Source organism: Artemia sp. Qi Xiang Cuo, chromosome 6, assembly GCF_049724085.1.
Source record: "Artemia sp. Qi Xiang Cuo chromosome 6, ASM4972408v1, whole genome shotgun sequence".
In the NCBI taxonomy this organism is placed as follows: Eukaryota; Metazoa; Arthropoda; class Branchiopoda; order Anostraca; family Artemiidae; genus Artemia; species Artemia sp. Qi Xiang Cuo.
In genome coordinates this window covers 58,771,095-58,794,136 of record NC_142799.1, presented here as the reverse complement: position 1 = coordinate 58,794,136, position 23,042 = coordinate 58,771,095, and the positions used below count along the sequence as shown (strand labels likewise).

Genomic DNA, 23,042 nt, shown 5'->3' with positions numbered 1-23,042 from the left:
TAAAGATATTTACAAAAGTTATAATAGAAATCTTAACACCCTTCTAAGACAGGCTAAAAAGCTCTACTTTGAAAATAGATTTAAAGAAGCAGAGGGCAATCCTGCGAAAACGTGGAGAATCATCAAGTTGGTAGTGAACCCTCGTGCTGCCCCGACTATCCCTGACATTCCTGATGCTCACTCGGATAATCAAGTTGCTAATAAAATGTGTGCACATTTTACAGATATTGGTAAGAGTGTATCTGATAGTGTTGTGCAGTCACCCAGTGATGGCTCTTATAATGATTTTCTCGATGAGGCAGCTGAAGTCTATATTCTTAAGACCAGTGACTCTTGCAGAGCTTGAGACGACGGCGAAGTCAATGAAGAATTCAGCAGCTGGGTCCGATTTTTTCAGTGTTAGAATTCTTCGTTCAGTTTTCTCTATTATTTCAGGTCATTTGTTGTATTTGATTAACTCATGTTTTAAGAGTGGAGTTTACCCGGATTGTTTGAAAAGTGCTCATGTGATACCCCTGTTTAAGAGTGGTGATAAGAATGATATGAATAATTACAGACCAATATCAATGCTCCGAATAATATCGCGTCTGTTTGAAAAACTGATTTATGTAAGAATGGTGGATTTTATAAATAAAAATTCTTATTTTCACCCTACTCAGTTCGGATTTCGTCATGGGATGTCAACAGAGCAAGCTTTGCTTTTTTTTTAACAACATTTGTCAATGATTCGTTGGATGCGGGGTTGAAACTTGCGTCAATATTTCTGGACATTATGAAGGCATTCGACTCTGTTGACCATAGTGTATTATTATCAAAACTAGAGCATGCCGGTATTCGTGGTAATTTTCATAGTTTGATTTTGTCTTTTTTGAGTGGAAGGAAACAGTGTGTTGGGGCTGGAAGTGTTCATTCTGATTATATGAATGTGAGATGTGGAGTACCACAGGGTTCTATGCTTGGACCCTTGTTGTTTTTCATCGACATTAATGATTTGAATGCGCGTCTTAAAAGGATATTTAGTCATGTGGGACCTGCAGCTAGAAGGTCAAAGATGATATTGCCTAGCTTCGCTGATGACACACAGTATTCTGTGGCAGCTGTGACTGAGGCAGATTTATTTCTGCTTTTAAATACAGGTATGAGTTGTATTGAAAGATGGATGCGTGTAAATAAATTATGTTTGAATCATAGTAAAAGTAAATTTATTCTATATGGAAGAAGTGCTAATTATTATCCTTGGATCCATGGTATTCAGCTAGAAAGTTGATATCTCCAGAGGCATAGTTATGTCCAATATCTTGGTGTCCAAGTTGACGAGTGTCTTATGTTTAAGCCTCATATTGAATCTTTGTACAGAAATTCCCAGGAATGCAGGAATGCTGCGGAAACTGAAACATTTTTTCCCTCCTAAAATTTTAAGAATGTTGTATTTCTCGCTGGTTCATCCGTATTTGTTATATTGTGTAAGCGTTTGGTCAGCAACATTTATTACTTATCTACTGCCGCTGAGGGTTCTACAAAATAAAGCTGCTCATGTTTTATCTGGAATGCGAGGTTCTGACTCCGTTCGAACGCATTACAACGGTATCAAGGTTCTGCCACTGTTCAGCCTAGTTAAGTTTTAGACGGCATTATTCATGTTTAAAGGTTTTAATAGCCTGCTACATGCATATTTCTCGATTGGATTTACTGAAGCTCAACACAGGTATGAGACAAGAAATGCCAATTCAATACGAACCCCGTTCCCTGTAACAACAAGGTCTACATTTTCTATCCGTTTTTATGGCCCGGCTGTCTGGAACAAACTTCCCGAGGAGGTAAAAAACAAGACAGATCTGGATGAATTTCGAAATTCCCTCGGAATAAGCTGCTTTTCTCAATATGTAAGATTTTAGTGGTTGTGTGTAGAGAATGATTGGTCGAATGTTGTTGGTGAGATGATTGTTTGGGTTTTGAATGGATGAGTGATTTTTTTCCTTTTTTTATTTATTTTTTCTCCTTTCGTTTTGTGAATGTTGTGAGTTGTGTTGGGTTGTTTGCGTGGATGATTCTCAAGTTCCCACTTTTTGTTGGAGGGGTGGGAGAGGGAGGCAAGAGAAGATATTTATTTGTTTATGGGTTGGACCCTTTTTGGGTTATATTAGGGTCCGAGGAATTAAAAGATAATAAAAGAAAATATTATATATATTTTTTTAAGTGTTTTTCTTTTTTTCGGGTTTTTGTCCGGCATGCAGTAATGCATTGGATTGTGTTTTTAAATGAGATGTTTGTTTATTTATTTATTGTAACCCGTTTGTAAATAAAAAAAAAAAAAAATAAATAGAGCCATACACGCTCCTTCTTCAGCCCACTATGTTCAGAATTTTACTTTTTATCTCCCTTCTAAGAAGTTCCTTGAATATTTATAGGAATATTTTTATAAACTCTTCTCACAGAATTCGAAGACCTACAGCTTTTCATTTGACCCCAAGTGGACTACCAAAAAATGACGATTTTTGGTCTGTAGTGTAATAATATTTACAGGTATGAGTGAGGTTATAGAGGGAGCGAGTCAAGAGGCGATAGAACTGAGATTGGTTGTACAAGATGTCATCTCTTGGTGATAGGAGTACATCACTAAGTGTGTGTCGTACTTATATATCATCAAGTACTTTTAGTACTTTTGCATAACCAAACACGTTCAGTACTTGTTCATCACCAAGTACTTTTGCATAACCAAACACGTGCAGTACTTGTGCATCACCAAGTACACTTAGTACTTGTGCATAACCAAATACGTGCAGTACTTGTGCATCACCAGGTGCTTGTAGTATTTGTGCATCACCCACTAGTTGTAGTACTTGTGCATCACCAAGTGCTTGTGCATAACCAAATACGTGCAGTATTTGTGCATCACCAAGTACTTGCAGTACTTATGCATCATCAAGTACTTTTAGTACTTGTGCATAACCAAATACGTGCAGTATTTGTGCATCACCAAGTACTTTTAGTACTTCTGCATAAAAAAATACGTGCAGTACTTGTGCATCACCATTTACTTGTAGTACTTGTGCGTCACCCAGTACTTGTAGTACTTTTGCATAACCAAATACGTGCAGTACTTGTGCATCACCAAGTACTTGTAGTACTTGTGCTTCACCAAGTACATGTGCATAACCAAATACGTGTAGTACTTGTGCATCACCCAGTACTTGTGCACCACCAAGTACTTGTATTACTTGTACATCACCAAATGTTATTAGGATTGAATCACAAGTAACTTGTAAACCAAATGGGCCAGCCATCACAAAAAAAAAAAACAAAAAGAAAGAGAAGAAAAGCGGAAACGGGGTGAGAGAGACGTTTGAAATCAATAATTTTGATAGTAAGGTTTGGCTTTTAACAGAGATACGGGTGACTTTAAATTAAGCGACTCTTATTTTAGTAACCCTTAGATGAAAAGATGATAGTTTATTCATACCTAAGATAAATCCTGTTTCACTTTCACAATCACAGGGGTGACAACTTGCCCCAACACCTCAGATTAAAAAGGTCTAGCGCAAAAGAAGTTCTAATTAAAATTAGAAAAAATCCTAAACACAAATTTGGAAAATAAAACACAAAAAGAAGGCAACAATTTATGGAATAAAAATTTTATGAACATGTCATAGATGCAAGTTAAATTGAAACGGTTATTTTAGCCGCATATGCAAACATTTATTCAAACCCGCCAAATGCCAACACGAGGATTGGCTGGTATGAAAGGTTTGAAGCTGTTCCGGTGTTGTGAGATGGTTTGGGGTCTCCGTTGCCTGAGGCCAAAATAGTTTCTATGATTTAAATAAAATGAAAATTGGAAATTTAAATGTAACATCGTTAAAAAACAACTATCATATTGAAGTTTTAACTGAAGAATTCAGACATGTTGAAGTGGACTTGTTATGTCTTTCTTAAAGTCAAATCCTAGGGATAGGTAACATGAAAATAGATGATGCAGAATGTATTTATCCATGTTGCAGCGGTAGCTAGCAACCTAGTAAGAGACGATCACGTCCAATGTTAAGAAATATAAAAACCCGGAACTCAAATTTAGACAAAAATGAAAGACAAAAGCAAAGGATGTAAGAAAGTTTATGACAAAATGAATTCCTAAAAAAGAAATAAAGATACTTAAAACAAATATATCTTTTCTAAAGTCATTTTCCCGCCTGGGGATCATAGACCAGGGGCCAAAGTCAAGCATGTACTCAGGAATTTCCATAGAAAGGGGAAAATGATACAATTTGCCTTCGGAGGGCCCAATAATGAAAACGTCACTGATAATTTCAACAAGATATAAGGAGAAATTAAAGAAAATTTAGAATTTCAGAAAGCTCGGCCTCGAATCTCTTCCCCCGTGTACGTCCCTGGTCACAGTCACTATAAAAAATTAGACAATTATGTACCAAAATTGGATCTTTTATTTATTTATAGAACTATTATTGAAAAAGTAAAAGAAACAAAAGTAAAAGTAGGCTTAAAATGCTAATCATTATCACTTTGGAAAATAGATTTTAGAACACACCAGCCACTACCCGGGGCGTCGTGTGGGGGGGGCACGGGCGGGGGGGCCGTTGCCCCCCCCCATAATGTGAAGAAAAAAAAAATATTATACCACCCATGCCTTTTGACTATCTGGATATGGACCCCCCTTCCCCCCCCCCCCAATAAAATGCTGGAGATTCGCCCCTGGACACTACTAACTTCCTCCTATAAGCATTATAATACATGATATTTTTCCATTTTGCATTTTGGTTTCTTGCTAGACTCTTAAAAACATATGGTGAGCCTACCCTCCCCCCCCCCGACCCTTAAACTTTTGTTTTATGTAGTATTCCTATTTTTTCTTCGGTAAAAAAAGCTATGGGTTCAAGCAGACAATTCTTATTTCTGGTTTTAGATATTAATGAATGCCTATCACTTTGCAGTCCTGCTATACTCAGATGACACTTGCTGAGTGACGATTATTAGTATACCTGCCTATCACTCTCTGAACTATAGAAAAGGGCTAAATTATATTTTTCCAACTTTTTGGGAAGATTATAAATCTAATGATTAATGTACTTTCTAATATTATAGAAAAATGGTGTTTTTCCAATTTTATTTTATTTTTTGAGGAACAGAAACTTACACAACAAAAAGAAAATTTTCGAGGCCAAAACTATACGATTTTTCAGATAGGGACGGGACACTTAGGCCAATTTTGGCAGGGAGTGAAATCTTCCATCTCCTAACCACCTCCCAGCAGGCATGACGAAAATAAAATTTCACACATAAAATTATAAACCAAGTCAAATAAGTTTTCCTCCCAGGTATTTCTAGAGTTGAAATTAGGAACTTTTTCTCAAAACCTCAGTGCTTATTTTATCGGTGCAAAACGGTTCTGAAAGTTAGGCCTTGTGTAAATCAAATGCAAAGAAAATCTGAAAAGGTGGCATTCCTGTTTGACAATAGCAATTGAAGTCCAATTGATTCACAATGAAGCATAGTAAGAAGCAGCCTTATTAACTTTTCAATAATGAAAAGAAAGAGCTAAGATACCATTATCACATATTGACATGGGATTAATTATATATATTTATGATACAAGAGATTACAACAGATTTCAATTAAACTCAATTTTCAGGTTAACTATTACTGACTGGAACAAATATAAAAAGTGACAATTTTTTAAAGGAAATTCCCTAGAGCCAATACTTATATAAAATTCAATTCTAAGACTGTGCAATTCAACATCAGAAGGTATAATGGCAACAAAAATGAAATGTGATATTGTCAAATAAAGGTGGGGTACTCTTCCAGAATTCAATCTTTTTTCTTTTATTTAAATCAAGTTCTGATAATTTTTTTTGATAAAGAACACTGATATAGCTGAAATACTCAGCTTTGTATTTGGCTTACTTTATTTTTGTCAACTGTTACCATTACCATTTTAGAACCTGTTCTTTTCTTTTCCACATATCTGGGCCAAAAAAAAATATTACATATTAGATACTAAAAAGTCTAAAATATGGGGATAGATAAAAGTTAAAATAGGGATACAATCCTTTTTATAGACAGTGATGATGATAACAGTGATAGAAATTCACAAGAATACCAGATATTTCGGTCACATATGCAGTGACCGTCATCAGTAGTAAAACATTTTACTATTGATATTTTACTACTGATGACGGTCACTTCACATGTGACTGAAATATCTGGTATTTTTGTGAATTTCTATCATTGTTATCATCATCACTGTCTCTTAAAAGAATTTTATCCATATTTGAACTTTTATTTATCGTCATGGAAAGGCAGTGTGGTCTTCGAAATTATCTAAAATATGGGTAAAAACAAAAATATTAGATAAGAAATATAATTAATCTATTTATGAATATAACATAAAGTATTTCCTCCTGGATTATTTGTGGCATTTTGGACATCTTAGATGTTTTACTTGAGCGCATTTAACCAAGGTGTTCCCTTCCCCGTCGGACCTGGGGAAGCCGGTATCGAACCTGAGCCCCGCATTGTCAAGCAGAGATCAATCTATTGCCCTCCCACACTACCACAAGTCCTATTTGTTTATATATTAACATAATTTTTTTTGCCCATAGTCTGGACCATTTCTGCAGTAGTGGATAGGCTTCCTGTCGGTCTGAAGATAAATGTCTGAAGATAAATCAAGGGCAGAAAAGGTCGTAACTAATTCGTATTGCTAGCCAGTAAAAAAAAAAATCATTAGAAATACTACTACTACAGCTACTACTAACTCCGAGCAGAGAATCATGTAGCTAAAAAAAATTGCAGCATCTCAGTGGCTCATGGACATTCCAGGCCACTTGCACATGAAAGGTGGAAGGATTCCACCAGATCGGTTAAACTGCTACTACTGAAAACTCATCATAATACTAATGAATAAATCACCCAAACCCAACAATTGTTTCAGGTTTTTGCGTTTTTGGTGCCTGGTTATGGCCCCATTATTTCCTTGGACCTTGATGGTAGAATGAAAATTTGGGGTAAGTTAAATGGTTTAGTTTCTCTCGCTTCGTTCTCTTGCCCGTCTTTGGTGTTTGATAATGGTTGAGATAAATTTGAATAGATTGGGGGAACTTGAGAGTCGTCGTGTTGATTTTTCACAGATGAGTGAGGGTATCATGCATGAAGACCAGATTGAGGGTGGAATGAATGTCGAGTGTGCTGATTCTAAATGTGTGTGCCTGAATGAATTGAATGAATGGAAAGTTATGCAGGAGCTGAAAAAGTATGGTATGAATTGTCGTGGTTTAAATAGTTCGTTTAATTATATTAATGAAGTTTCATCGAGGCTGGAACCTGGTGTAATGGCTTTGACAGAAACTTGGCTAAAAGACCATAACTCTTCATTATTGGATATACCAGACTATAGGTTGTTTCTTCGGAATCGAGTGGAAAGACAGCATGGTGGTCTTGCAATTTATGTGAAAAATGGATATAATGTAAAGCCAAGGCCGGATATTGCTGTATATCGAGAAATGATTTTTGAATCAATGGTGTTAGAGGTTTCTTTGTCTGGGCGCAAGTTATTTCTTGTTGTTGTTTATAGGCCCCCTTCAGGAAATGTGGATTAGTTTTCGGACCTGATGGATAATATGTTGAATAAAATACCGGATTTGCGAGTGCCTTGCTTTATAAGTGGTGATTTTAATATTGATTTGAATAATGTGCAAGATGTGAATTCGAAGGCAAGAAGTTTTTTGAATCTTCTGTATAGTTATGGTCTTTCCCCTTCTGTTAATGTCCCAACTAGAATATCTGGAGCTTCTGCATCTGTGATTTATAATCTGTTTTTGAATGTTAGCTGCGATTTGTCGCGAGTGTTAGTGAACAACGTTTCAGATCACCGTGCTACTGTGATCCGTGCAGCTATTAGTTGTTGTCAGCAAGGAGAAGGTATGACTAAAGTTAAACGGCCTGTAACTAATAAGAGAGCCATATACCAATATAGGACTGAACTAACGAAGAAGTCATTTGAATGCCTTGATGGTAGTGGCCGTGTTCATGATAAATTTGGTAAATGGTATTGAAAACTGTTTAATAGGTTTAGTGAAAATCTGGAGTTAGAACAAAAGCGTAAACGTTATGATGTTGCAAAGAAACCATGGATATCGAAAGCGCTACTTAAATCGATGGATAAAAGGCAAGAGCTCTATGAAAGGTCTACTAAAACTGGATCTCAATCAGATAAAGATATTTACAAAAGTTATAATAGAAATCTTAACACCCTTCTAAGACAGGCTAAAAAGCTCTACTTTGAAAATAAATTTAAAGAAGCAGAAGGCAATCCTGCAAAAACGTGGAGAATCATCAAGTTGGTAGTGAACCCTAGTACTGCCGCGACTATCCCTGACATTCCTGATGCTCAATCGGATAATCAAGCTGCTAATAAAATGTGTGCACATTTTACAGATATTGGTGAGAGCGTATCTGATAGTATTGTACAGTCACCAAGTGATGGCTCATATAATGATTTTCTCGACGAGGCAGCTGAAGTCTCTATATTCTTAAGACCAGTGACTCTTGCAGAGCTTGAGACGACGGCGAAGTCAATGAAGAATTCAGCAGCTGGGTCCGATTTTTTCAGTGTTAGAATTCTTCGTTCAGTTTTCTCTATTATTTCAGGTCATTTGTTGTATTTGATTAACTCATGTTTTAAGAGTGGAGTTTACCCGGATTGTTTGAAAAGTGCTCATGTGATACCCCTGTTTAAGAGTGGTGATAAGAATGATATGAATAATTACAGACCAATATCAATGCTCCGAATAATATCGCGTCTGTTTGAAAAACTGATTTATGTAAGAATGGTGGATTTTTTAAATAAAAATTCTTAATTTCACCCTACTCAGTTCGGATTTCGTCATGGGATGTCAACAGAGCAAGCTTTGCTTTTTCTTAACAACATTTGTCAATGATTCGTTGGATGCAGGGTTGAAACTTGCGTCTATATTTCTGGACATTATGAAGGCATTCGACTCTGTTGACCATAGTGTATTATTATCAAAACTAGAGCATGCCGGTATTCGTGGTAATTTTCATAGTTTGATTTTGTCTTTTTTGAGTGGAAGGAAACAGTGTGTTGGGGCTGGAAGTGTTCATTCTGATTATATGAATGTGAGATGTGGAGTACCACAGGGTTCTATGCTTGGACCCTTGTTGTTTTTAATCTACATCACTGATTTGAATGCATGTCTTAAAAGGATATTTAGTCATGTGGGACCTGCAGCTAGAAGGTCAAAGATGATATTGCCTAGCTTCGCTGATGACACACAGTATTCTGTGGCAGCTGTGACTGAGGCAGATTTATTTCTGCTTTTAAATACAGGAATGAGTTGTATTGAAAGATGGATGCGTGTAAATAAATTATGTTTGAATCATAGTAAAAGTAAATTTATTCTATATGGAAGAAGTGCTAATTATTATCCTTGGATCCATGGTATTGAACTAGAACGTGGATATCTCCAGAGATATAGTTATGTCCAATATCTTGGTGTCCAAGTTGACGAGTGTCTTATGTTTAAGCCTCATATTGAATCTTTGTACAGAAATTCCCAGGAATGCAGGAATGCTGCGGAAACTGAAACATTTTTTCCCTCCTAAAATTTTAAGAATGTTGTATTTCTCGCAGGTTCATCCGTATTTGTTATATTGTGTAAGTGTTTGGTCAGCAACATTTATTACTTATCTACTGCCGCCGAGGGTTCTACAAAATAAAGCTGCTCATGTTTTATCTGGAATGCAAGGCTGTGTCTCGGTTCGAACGCAATATGACGGTATTGAGATTCTGCCACTGTTCGGCCTAGTTACGTTTTACACGGCATAATTAATGTTTTAAAGTTTTAATAACCTGCTACCTGCATGTTTCTCGATTGGATTTACTGAAGCTCAACACAAGTATGAGACAAGAAATGCCCATTCAATACGAACCCCGTTCCCTGTAACAACAAGGTCTACATTTTCTATCCGTTTTTATGGCCCGGCTGTCTGGAACAAACTTCCCGAGGAGGTAAAAAACAAGACAGATCTGGATGAATTTCGAAATTCCCTCGGACTAAGCTGCTTTTCTCAATATGTAAGATTTTAGTGGTTGTGTGTAGAGAATGATTGGTCGAATGTTGTTGGTGAGATGATTGTTTGGGTTTTGAATGGATGAGTGATTTATTTCCTTTTTTTATTTATTTATTTTTTCTCCTTTCGTTTTGTGAATGTTGTGAAATGTGTTGGGTTGTTTGCGTGGATGATTCTCAAGTTCCCACTTTTTGTTGGAGGGGTGGGAGAGGGAGGCAAGAGAAGATATTTATTTGTTTATGGGTTGGACCCTTTTTGGGTTATATTAGGGTCCGAGGAAATAAGATAATAAAAGAAAATATTATATATATTTTTTTAAGTGTTTTTCTTTTTTTCGGGTTTTTGTCCGGCATGCAGTAATGCATTGGATTGTGTTTTTAAATGAGATGTTTGTTTATTTATTTATTGTAACCCGTTTGTAAATAAAAAAAAAAAAAAAATAAATAGAGCCATACACGCTCCTTCTTCAGCCCACAATGTTCAGAACTTTACTTTTTATCTCCCTTCTAAGAAGTTCCTTAAATATTTATAAGAATATTTTTATAAACTCTTCTCACAGAATTCGAAGACCTACAGCTTTTCATTTGACCCCAAGTGGACTACCAAAAAATGACGATTTTTGGTCTGTATTGTAATATTTACAGGTATGAGTGAGGTTATAGAGGGAGCGAGTCAAGAGGCGATAGAACTGAGATTGGTTGTACAAGATGTCTTCTCTTGGTGATAGGAGTACATCACTAAGTGCGTGTAGTACTTATATATCATCAAGTACTTTTAGTACTTGTGCATCACCAAGTACTTTTGCATAACCAAACACGTTCAGTACTTGTTCATCACCAAGTACTTGTGCATAACCAAACGCGTGCAGTACTTGTGCATCACCAAGTGCTTGCGCATAACCAAATACGTGCAGTACTTGTACATCACCAGGTACTTGCAGTATTTATGCATCACCCACTAGTTGTAGTACTTGTGCACCACGAAGTTCTTGTGCATAACCAAATACGTGCAGTTCTTGTGCATCACCAAGTACTTGTAGTACTTGTTCATCATGAAGTACTTTTAGTTCTTGTGCATAACCAAATACGTGCAGTACTGTGCTTCACCAAGTACTTTTAGTACTTCTTCATAAAAAAATACGTGCAGTACTTGTGCATCACCATTTACTTGTAGTACTTGTGCGTCACCCAGTACTTGTAGTACTTTTGCATAACCAAATACGTGCAGTACTTGTGCATCACCAAGTACTTGTAGTACTTGTGCTTCACCAAGTACATGTGCATAACCAAATACGTGTAGTACTTGTGCATCACCCAGTACTTGTGCACCACCAAGTACTTGTATTACTTGTACATCACCAAATGTTATTAGGAGTGAATCACAAGTAACTTGTAAACCAAATTGGCCAGCCATCACAAAAAAAAACAAACAAACACAAAGAGCATAAACTGGGGTTAGAGAGACGTTTGAAATCAATAATTTTGATATTCAGGTTTGGCTTTTAACAGAGATACGGGTGACTTTAAATTAAGCGACTTTTATTTTGGTAACCCTTAGATGAAAAGATGATAGTTTATTCATACCTAAGATAAATCCTGTGTCACTTTCACAATCACAGGGGTGACAACTTGCCCCAACACCTCAGATTAAAAGGGTCTAGCGCAAAAGAAGTTCTAATTAAAATTAGAAAAAATCCTAAACACAAATTTGGAAAATAAAACACAAAAAGAAGGCAACAATTTATGGAATAAAAATTTTATGAACATGTCATAGATGCAAGTTAAATTGAAACGGTTATTTTAGCCGCATATGCAAACATTTATTCAAACCCGCCAAATGCCAACACGAGGATTGGCTGGTATGAAAGGTTTGAAGCTGTTCCGGTGTTGTGAGATGGTTTGGGGTCTCCGTTGCCTGAGGCCAAAATAGTTTCTATGATTTAAATAAAATGAAAATTGGAAATTTAAATGTAACATCGTTAAAAAACAACTATCATATTGAAGTTTTAACTGAAGAATTCAGACATGTTGAAGTGGACTTGTTATGTCTTTCTTAAAGTCAAATCCTAGGGATAGGTAACATGAAAATAGATGATGTAGAATGTATTTACTCATGCAAGAAGGATGGGGTACATAGGCACGGAGAAGGTCTCATGAGGAATAAGGGAGCTTCTAAGTCTTGTTTAGATTGGGAAGGTATTAATAGTAGAATCCTAGTTGCTCATTAAAAAAAAAAAAAAAACAAGGTATCAGTCATAGGTAAAAACCAAGGTATCAGCCATAGTAGTCATCAGTCCAAGGTAAAAACCAAGGTATCAGTCATAGTAGTCATCAGTCCAAGGTAAAAATCAAGGTATCAGCCATAGTAGTCATCAGTCCAAGGTAAAAATCAAGGTATCAGTCATAGTAGTGTGTTCTCGTAGAACCGACTCACGGAGATATGAGTAGCGAGTCAGATGAATTTTCTTACAGCTACAGGATCTCAGGTAGAAATATGGTATTTTTATTTGGGATTTTTAATATCCAGGTTGGTAAAAATAGGGACAGATGGTATCCTAGCTAAGGTAAATTTGGTGTAGCAAAAGAAAAAAAGTATCGGTTATAGACTGCTGCAATTTTGTAGGTACAACAATATAGTTGTAACCAATACAGTAGGCCTATTTGATCACAAAATAACCCACAAGTTAACATGGTACTCAGTTTACGGCACAACAACTTGCAAACAGAATAATTACAGGGTCGATATAAGATACCAGAGCATAAAGGAGCGCTGATAGTGATTTCAAAAGTAAAGATTACCATTTAGTACTGTCTAGGGTTAATTTGAAGCCGAAATTTAGGAAGGGTAATTACCTTCCGAGAAGTTATAACGTTGAGAGACTCCAAAATAAGAACTTGAGAGAAACTTTCCAGGAATAGTTGAAAACTAAACTAAAGAGTATAAAATTGCATAATGTAGAAGATTAAACTATTATAGAAGAAATTATAGAAGAAATAAACTATTTAGAAGAAATTAAACTATTCGAACTTTTTAATGTAAGCAAAATTCATGGCTGGAGGGTCGGTTTGTAACTTCCGGGGCAGTTCTTTTGAGGGGAACGCGTAGCAGAGGCGTGGATTCACGCCTCTGAGTATCCCATATGTCTGAAACTCCCCGTAATAAGATTATTGTTTCAAACTGAGCATTTCCTATTGTTTCTATGTTATTTTCCGACAGTTTTTCGCAAATCCAGCACATTTTAATGTCCAATTCATCTCTGTCTGCCTCTTGACCAATTAAGAATTAAAATATTATCAAGGTTATACAGGCATTGTATAAAAACATCTGCGTGTCAGACTTTGAAATCTTTCCAGAATATAGCTTTTTAGCTTTTTTAGGAAAATAGTTCGTGAAGTAGCAGATGGTGTCTTAGGGAGAAGAGTTAGAAATTCAGCTAGGAATATTAATTAAAATGCTTTAAGCTTAGTAGAGAAGAGGAGGGGCTAGTACAAGAAGTATTTGAGTACATCATATGGAAATAAGAGCAATGTAAGGAAGGTAGAGAAAGCATTAAAATATGAATTGAGGAGGTATAAAGTGGAGGCCATTTACAAAATTGCTGAAGATTAGTAAAATATCGTATCGCCATGTAACAAAACTGAGAGGAATAGCCAATCTCAACTTCTCACGACTAAAGATAGGTGCGGCACCACAATTAGTGATAATAAAAAACTTAAACAACGATGGGGAGAACATTTTGAGAATACGCTAAGCCGTGACAAAGTAATAAGAAATGATGTAGAAAAGAATAAAAGATCGTAATGCTTTAGAAGTGAAGAAAGATTGATTTTACGAGGATGAATTAGAGACAGTACTAAAAGGATAAAAAAATAATATAGCACCAGATGATGATAGTGGGGTAAATAGTTCTTTAAATGTGTTTGTTGTGAAATAAGAGATAATTACTGAAGAGTACGATTATTAATTTTGAAAATGCGAAAGCAATTAGCGATTTTAAGAAAACTTTAATTAAACATCGCGATAAGAAAGGTGATAAGAGTGATAATGATAGTTACAGAGGCATTAACCCCGTTTTTGTAGGAATAAAATTATTTAGTATGATGATACATTTTTCACTTTAGAGATGCTTTAGATACAGTTTTAAGAGAAGAAAGATGTGATTATAAGAAGGGGAGAAGTTGGGTCGGCCAAATTTTTTCTCTTATATTAATCGTCGAATCCCTTTAGTCTTCAGTTTTATAGATTATGAGCAAGGTTTTCATTCAGCCGATAGAAGAGGTGTAGTAAATGTTCTACCCTTGTACGGTATACCAGATAGAAACAGTAAAGCCACTAGTACTATGTACGAGAATACCATTGCTGTGGTTGAGGCAGAAAAAGATATTAGTAGCTGGTTTCGTACTGAATCAATAGTTAAGCAGGATTACATTCTACCCCCATTTATATAGATCATGATGATGGATTTTGTCTTAAGAAACACAGGAAAGACCATGGGAGAGTATGGAATCAAATGGGAAAGTAAAACTTCCCAAAATTTCGATCATGCCGATGATTTGAGCATCCTAGATGAAAATATTAGCAGAATGAATGATTTTTGGAGGCTTTGACGGCTCAGGGCGCAAGAATACGCTTGGAAATTAATGTTAAAAAGATTAAGTTGCTCAGACTGGGAATAAGTGAGGGTAAAGAGGTGATTTCGGGTAACGAGAAGATCGACCAAGTGGAAAGCTTCACTTATCTCGGTAGTATTTTTAGTGTGGATGCAACTAAAATATTAAAATTAGAATAGCCAAGGCCCAGAGTGTTTTTCACAGTTGAAATAAGTTTGAAAGAATAGGATGATAAATCCGCGAAACAAGACTAGAATACTGGAAGCTACAGTGATATCCGTGGTCAAGTATGGGTCTGAAACGTTGGCGCTCCGAAAGACGGAAGAGGATGTTTCTCAGAGGAACTGACTACGGATTGTTTGGGGTACCCGTCTGACTATCTGTTTTCCAAAAAATAACCTGTACAAAAAATGTGGTTCTATCCCGCTTTCTAAGGCTATAATGAGAGAATGATGGAGATGGTTAGGACACACTCTGCGGATGAACGATGACACATTACCAAAGATCATCATTTTCGGCGAACCATGTAGGGGCAACTGAAAAGCAGGTCTTCCTTAAATTGGGTGTACGGAACAAATATACGTTCAAATAGGGATATGTCCATTTATTTAGACAGTGAAAACAGGTACAAAAGTCTAGATATTTTGATGACATGTGCAGCGATCGTCATTAATAGAAGTAATAAAGTATTCAAATAATTTATTTGTTCGTCGTAGAAAAGCAGTGTGGTCTAAGAAAAGGGTACCAATTTAAGGTATTACGTCAAAAATTCGCCGTATATATGGGGAGATATATATATATATATATATATATATATATATATATATATATATATATATATATATATATATATATATATATATATATATATATATATATATATATATATATATATATATATATATATATATATATATATATATATATATATATATATATATATATATATATATATATGAGACCAATCAAGTAAACAGCTATAAATTCAACATTTCTTTTACAATTAGAAGACACAGAAGATATTTCCTTTTGCAATTGCCACCTTCATTGGAAATTCATTTTACATTTAGGCAAGATTAAAACAGAAAATTTATATCTCAAGACTTTGAATGGACCCTGTTTATTGAACTCTCTCAGAAAAAGAATCTAGTGAATGACCCAGAAGTTACTCTTCTGTTTTGTATTAATATATTAGTTTGAATTTTAATATTTTAGTATTTCTACTGATGACGATCGCTGTATATGTGATCGAAAAATCTAGACTTTGTACCTGTTTTCACTGTCTAAATAAATGAAATTGTCCTCATTTGAACGTTTATTTGTTCGTTATGGAAAGGCAGTATCGTTTGGGGGAAAAAAATACCTAGTTTAAGGTATTACGTCAAAAATAGGTGAAAGGAGATCGTAAGAAGGGATTTAAAGGAAATTGGAACTTCTTGAGAGGGTGTAAAGAGGGAGTCTATGAGTATACTGGGGTGGAGGAAGAGCGTGCGTAGTTGTGTTGGCCTTAAGCGGCTTGGTACTGCAGCGAGTTGTTAGGGAGTAGTAGTATGTTCATGCACTGGATATTATCATCAGAATACACTGTAAAAAGAAAAAAACTGAAGTCTGATACTGTCGAAAAAAAGTACAATCCTCTTCAGAATATATCCAAGAATTATATGATAATCATATCAGAAGGATAAAAAAAATATGATATTCCATCAAAAATTCTACCTAATTCTTGTTTATTTTGTGTTAAGATGCCTTAAGACTTGATACGGCTGAAAAGCCCGATTTCCAACTCGGTTTAATTTTATTTTGTCACTGTTGTCACTACTGTTTCAGGGCATTTACTTTTCTCATTTACGTGCCTGGACGGAAAAAAAAGATTCAAACACAACTAAGAGACTCACAAACAATGCCATAAGTTCCTTCTCCGATTCGGTTCAATTTTTCAAACTCTGATACGCGTCGACATATCCCATACTGGAAAGAACAAACAATTCATGAAACAATTTCAAAAATCAAGCATGAGGAAACAATTGATAAAAGAAAATATTTTTTTTTAACAAACGCCTTTTACAAACACAAAAAATCTTCCAGTCTCCCATGATCCCAACCTAGTACCGAAAAAACCAAGCAGGGTCATCTACAAGTGAATCTAAAATGGCGTCCCCGTTCCTTTCTAGCACAATTTTGAGTTATAAGGCCTAAAACTCTTCCAAATTTCAACCAGTCACAAAAAATTTTTCGTTTAAATTGATTTAGACTCGTAATTTGTAAGTAGATATTTATGCTTCTGTTTACATCTCAAATAAACAATTGAAAGACTGAATTCACAGAACTTCCAAATTATTTGGTTTCAGTGAAATTTTTCCGCATCTAGTTTTTTCTATATCTGTAATCACCTTTTTAAGCTTTAAATTATTGATTCAGTTAAGCTTTTTTTAACTGAAAAGAAAAAAACAAATTACCGATTGTCAGTTTAATATACATATGGTTCTACTGATATTTATTCCTTAAAGTTTTGATGAAAAGAAAAAAACAAATTACCGATTGTCAGTTTAATATACATATGGTTCTACTGATATTTATTCCTTAAAGTTTTGATGATTTTTCGTTTATTAAAGAAAAAAGTGAAAACATTTAAAATGTATTTGGTTTCCAGTAAAGTGCAAGTTATGTTCTGGCATTGAGAAAGCAAGGAGGCTATCAGCCCCACTCTTGTTAATTTTTGCTCGTTCTAAGTTTGAATCGGTTATTTATTGTAGTTTCTTTTCGTTTTTGGTTTCCTTTATTTGTTGATGGTTATTTGTGGTAGTTTTAAGATTGGAAGATTATTTGAATTTATTTATGCTCCTTTTTGGCTTATTGGAGCTCTTTACTTTTTTTTGAAAAACTTGTTTTAAGGAAAATGTTTTAAAATTAATTCCTGTCCGTTTTTTATTGACGTAAACTTTTTCGTGGAAAAAAAATAATATTTTATATTTTTTCAGTTTTTCTATAAGTTTTCATAGTTTGCCTTCCTATTTGTATGTTGGAGAAATTTTTTCAATAGCTTTTAATATGGACACCAATAGTAAAGTTTAACTTAATTTTATACCTCCTCCGAGCTGACCTGAAAAGTAAAACTAAATATTATTCCCAAAACATTCTATCTATGCTCTTTGACAACCTGGGTACATATACACTTTTTTTTATTCATTTAAGTTATAAGAGCAGAAGTAGTAATAGTAGTAGCCCCGAAAGTTTCAACTTAATAACCCCAGTAATTCAAGATATATTACTTACGTTTCTTATTGGCAACAATATACGCAGTATCTTTTGATTTAGTTTTAAAGCATAGTGGGTCCATTGCACAATTGTAGGGGATCGACATACTCAATATCCCTAGAGATATAGTTGCTGGACTGTTTTACTATGCCTAACAAAATGGTTGTCTGAAAATTTTGACTGGATGTCTTTGGAAAATGAATGGGCTTGGGCGAAGGGCTGCTTGCCCTCCAATCTCTTATTACTCTTAAGAGGCGCACTAGAACTTTTAATTCTGAATCAAATTAGCTCATTTAAAAGTTTCAATAAAACTTTTAGCTATTATAGAACACAGCTGCCTATGATATTGCTTAAATGCACTTTTGAAATCCTGCATGCATATAGTTTTTTCATTTAATTGGAATTCCCCCTAAACGTCCCCCAAAAAGTTTTACCTCAATACCCTGAGACTCATGAGTTACAGTAAACGTAGTGGTAATATTAACAGCATACACATAGTGCCTTAAAGTTAGTTAAAAATCTGTCGAACTTACCCTTAAAGGTCTAACTTAATAATGTAAGCCGTTCTTGAGATACTGCTTTGTCACCTTTTAGAAAATCCACACGCTCAGAGTTTGCTTTGATTAAATTCAACATCCACCAAAATATTCCTTAAAAGCTTCAACTTAATACCCTTAGCTTGCATTGTAGCAGCAGTAGCAGTATGCGCATAGCCCCTTTGGTTTCTCAACATCCCCTTCAACACATGCTGAAAGTTTCAACTTAATACAATCAACGGTTCCTGAAGCATTTCTCATGATCTCTTGACAACCTCTGTAGGCAGAGTGTGTTTCGATTTAGTTCCATACAGTCTCAATACATTCCGAAACTTTCGCTTTAATACCCTTAGATTTAATAGCAGCAAGTAGTAGTAGTTAGGGCCCGACCGATATATCGGCCGATCGATACTATTAGGCCGACATGAGGGTCAGTGTCATTATTGGATATCAGGAAAGAAATATCAGTTATCGGCCGACATATATTTTTTTATGCGCAACTTGTCCAGAAGATGGCACCAGATTCCCTGAGGTAATTTTGCTTGTCCAGTCATTGGGGGCGGAGCCACCAGCAAATTATGACCAAGGTGGAGAGAATAACAGAGATGAGTCAAAATATATGTGCTGTCGATACTTGTCAATACATACCTGGTGCAGTAATGTTCCAAAAAAAGGTGGCTTCAAGGAAGTAGATCTTCTACCAAAACCACTAAAAAGAATAGAATAAACCATATCGGACCCAATATCGATATCGGACCCAAATAATCCATATTGGTCGGGCCCTAGCACTATTAGAAGTAGAATTAATAGTAGTAGCCTTAGCTTTAGTGGTAGCAGTAGAAGCAGTAATAATAGTAGCAGTAGTAGTAATATGAGTAGAAACAGTGGCATTACGATGTAAATATTTCCTTTTGGTTAGTTCAACATCCCCCACAACAAGCCCTGCTAGTTTCAACTTCTCACAATAAACTGTTCCTACGATAGTGCTGTTATGCTCTTTTGACAACCTGTATACAGACGGCGTGTTGTAATTCAGTTCGCTTTCCCCGATCAAAATTCCTTGAAAATTTCATCTTCAGACCAATAGGCATAGTTGTAATAGTAGCCACAGTAGCCGTATTAGTATTACTACTAGTAGTATTGATTGTAATAGCAATAGTTCTAATAGCAGCAGTAGTACTAACGTATTGCCTTTTGGTAAGTTGAACATCCCTCTCTTCAAGTACTGAAAGTTTCAACTTAGTGCAACTAGTTAATGTTAAGACATTGCTAATATGAACTTTTGATAACCTGTTTGTTCATATACATCTCGAAATTTTCATCCCAATGTTCTTAGCCTTACAAGTAGTTGCAATAGAAGTAGTGTGCACAAATTGCCTTTTGGTCAGATGATCTTCCCCTTTAAGAATTCTCTGAAGTACTCTTTTGACAATGTACAGTACATGTAAATAGTGTGTTTCGATTTACTTCAAATTTCCCCTCAATATTATAAATGGAGTAGTGTGGTAGCTTCAGTAAAGGTGGTAGTTGTAGTAGTAGTGGTAGCATGCAAACCTTGCCTTTTTGATCTTCTCTTTTGTCATTTCCTGAAAGTTCCAAATTAATATACTGTTATTCCTGAGTTATACCCTTTTGACAATCTACATACACATAAAATGTTTTGATTTAGTTCAACACTCTACTTACCATTCTCTGAAAGGCCCACGTGAATGCCCTTTGTCTTTTTGGAAAGTAAAGTTCAAAATACATACCTTTCTCAATAACACATACTATATGTAAACAATGAACATATTGCCCTGAGGACAAAAGGGAGGTTGACATCCTCAATGACATAATTTTGGTATCTTTCAACTATGCTGAACAAAATGGCTATCTCAAAATTTTGATCTAATACATTTAGGGAAATGATGGGCGTAGGGAGAGGGCTGGTTGCCCTCAAATCACTTTTTAATTTTAAAAAGGTTACTAGCCCTTTCAATCTGCAATCGAATGAGCTCCTTTCAAAGTTTCTACGAAAACTCCTTCCAAAGGAAGTGCCTTGGCCTAAAAAAATATAAGCCATTATACCTATACTTGGGCAGCTTTACTTTCTTGCTGTTTACTTAGGCAGCGCTATTGCACTGCATATGATTCAACGTCTCATTATAAACTACCTTCTTAGAGAGTTATTAAACCAAAAAACAAGTTTTTTTAACTGAAAGTAAGGAGCGACATTAGAACTTAAAACGAACAGAAATTATTCCGTATATGAAAGGGGCTGTCCTCTCCTCAGCGCCTTGCTCTTTACGCTAAAGTTTTTTATCGTTTAAAAAAAACAGAGTTGTGATAAAGTCAAACTTTAGCGTAACGAGCGAGGCATTGAGGAGGGGAAAGTCACTTTCTTAAACAAAGTAGTTTCAGTTCGTCTTAAGTTCTATCGTTGTTCCTTACTTTCAGTTAAAAAAAAAAAAAAATTATTAAATTTCTGAAAATTTTTTGATTAATGCAGGTTTTGAAATTGGCTCAGCGAAGTTGAATAATTAAAACAAAATTTGCATATTAGTTTTAATTTTATTTGGGTAAATGGCTTTCTCGAAACTTGTTGAATTTTATTTACGAACGTTTTTATTAGTAATAAATATACGTAACTTACGAATTAACTTACATATCGAACTTCTATATCCATATATTTTTAATACGCATATTAGGGGGTTTGCCCCCTAGTCAATACCTCGCTCTTTAAGCTAAAGTTCGAATTTTGTTCCAATTCTTTAAAAACGACACCTTAATCACAAAGGCCGTTAATTAGAATAAATAGCTCTTATGAAAGTACTAAGAAATCTTTGGCTTAAAGAGCGAGGTATTGACTAGGGGGTGAACCGAATCATATAGCTAATATTTTCTGTTCGTTTTAAGTTTTGATGTTGCTCCTTACTTTCAGTTGAAAAACTTGTTTTTTTATATTTAATTTCTGATTTTTTTTTAAATAATGCTGGGGAGTCCGGCGCCCCCTTCATAGCAATGTCCCTTCCCCCACGAAAACTTCCTCCCTGGAAGGACCCTCCCACATAACCCCTGACCCATCCCCACCCCCCACTACCAGAAAAAATTCCCCCTGAAAACGTCTGTATACTTCCCAATAACCAATGCTATATGTTAACATTGGGTAAAGTTCATAACTTTCAGGACTCCCCCCGGGGGATTTGGGGGATCAAGTCATCCTAAAAGACATAGTTATCACATTTTCAACCATACTAAATAAAATGGCTATCTCAAAATTTTGATCGGGTGACTTCGGGAAAAAATGAGCGTGGGAGGGGGCCTAGTTGCCCTCCATTTTTTTGGTCACTTAAAAAGGGCACTAGAACTTTAATTTCCATTCCAATGAGCCCTCCTACGATATTCTAGGACCACTGGGTCAATACGATTAGCCGTGGGAAAAAGAAAAAAAAATAAATAAACACGCATCCATGATCTTTCTTCTGGCAAAAAATGGAAAATTCCACATTTTTGTAGATAGGAGCATGAAACCACTACAGTACGGTTCTCTGATACGCTGAATATGATGGTGTGATTTTCTTTAAGGTTCTATAAATTTTAGGGGGTCTTTTCCCCTTTTTTCAAAAATAAGCCAAATTTTCTCAGGCGCATAACTTTTGATGGGTAAGATTAAACTTGATGAAACTTATATATTTGAAATCAAAATTAAAATCTGATTCTTTTTCTGTTTTTTGGACTTTCGGTTACCATTGAGCCGGGTCGCTCCTTACATATAGTTCGTTACCAGGAACTGTTTGTTTGGGCAAACGTAAGACTGCCTGTAAACAAAATTTTAATCATCTGTATAGTCCTCTTATGACTCAGATTTGGTAAACCCAGGTCACCTTTAAGAACCAAACTACTAGAATTATTAAGTAAGCCTACTACTTTTTTAAAATGCATAAACAGCAGATACTCCAATTATTTCATCATAACAGTCCCCCACAATTCAAAAACCATAATGGGCAACTGCAACTGGTAGGACTTTAGTCATCAAAAGAAACTTTCATGACTAAAGTCCTATATAAATACATAAAAGTGCCACACTTTTACACTTTTTTTTAACACATTATCACAGTTTCTAGAAGAACCGTCTCATATAAAAATAATCAACAAAATGCTTCCACTTTTGTCTTCGTTTTGGTTGTATGTTTATTTTCCTGCTATTTTGTGCATATTTGAATTTGAAGATCCTTCAAAAAGAATCCCACCCAGTGTCTTTTTTTCACAATCTCCAACTGTTTAATTGTTTCAACATTCAGATATTAATAGAATCTCAATTTTTTGGTGTATTTATTATAATGAAACACTATAGTCATAGAGCTATTTATTATGCAATAATTTTTTTGAAAATATAAATTGCTACAGAATTAACAAACTTACCAGATGCTTCTCCGGAATTTTCATTGCTTCGCGGGTCAAGAATGATGTAAGTAAACCCTTCTTTGGTTCCGGTATGAAATTAGAGGCAGCATTTTCCAAGTCTTTTTTTGTCTCTGTCATCTGGATTGTTTGT

The 23,042-nt window shown here is 35.3% G+C and overlaps 1 protein-coding gene across 1 annotated transcript in view; it reads right to left on the bottom strand.

The window, feature by feature from the left end:
• Positions 1-23,042, bottom strand: part of LOC148951452 (cyclin-dependent kinase 10-like) — a 27,941-nt gene extending 4,899 nt beyond the window's left edge. The window contains exons 1-2 of the mRNA XM_089090286.1: positions 22,910-23,042; positions 16,613-16,685 (exon numbers count right to left, since the gene is read on the bottom strand). Of these exons, the coding sequence (XP_088946412.1) occupies positions 16,613-16,685; positions 22,910-23,029 (193 nt within the window). The 5' untranslated portion in view covers positions 23,030-23,042. The remainder of the gene's footprint in view (positions 1-16,612; positions 16,686-22,909) is intronic.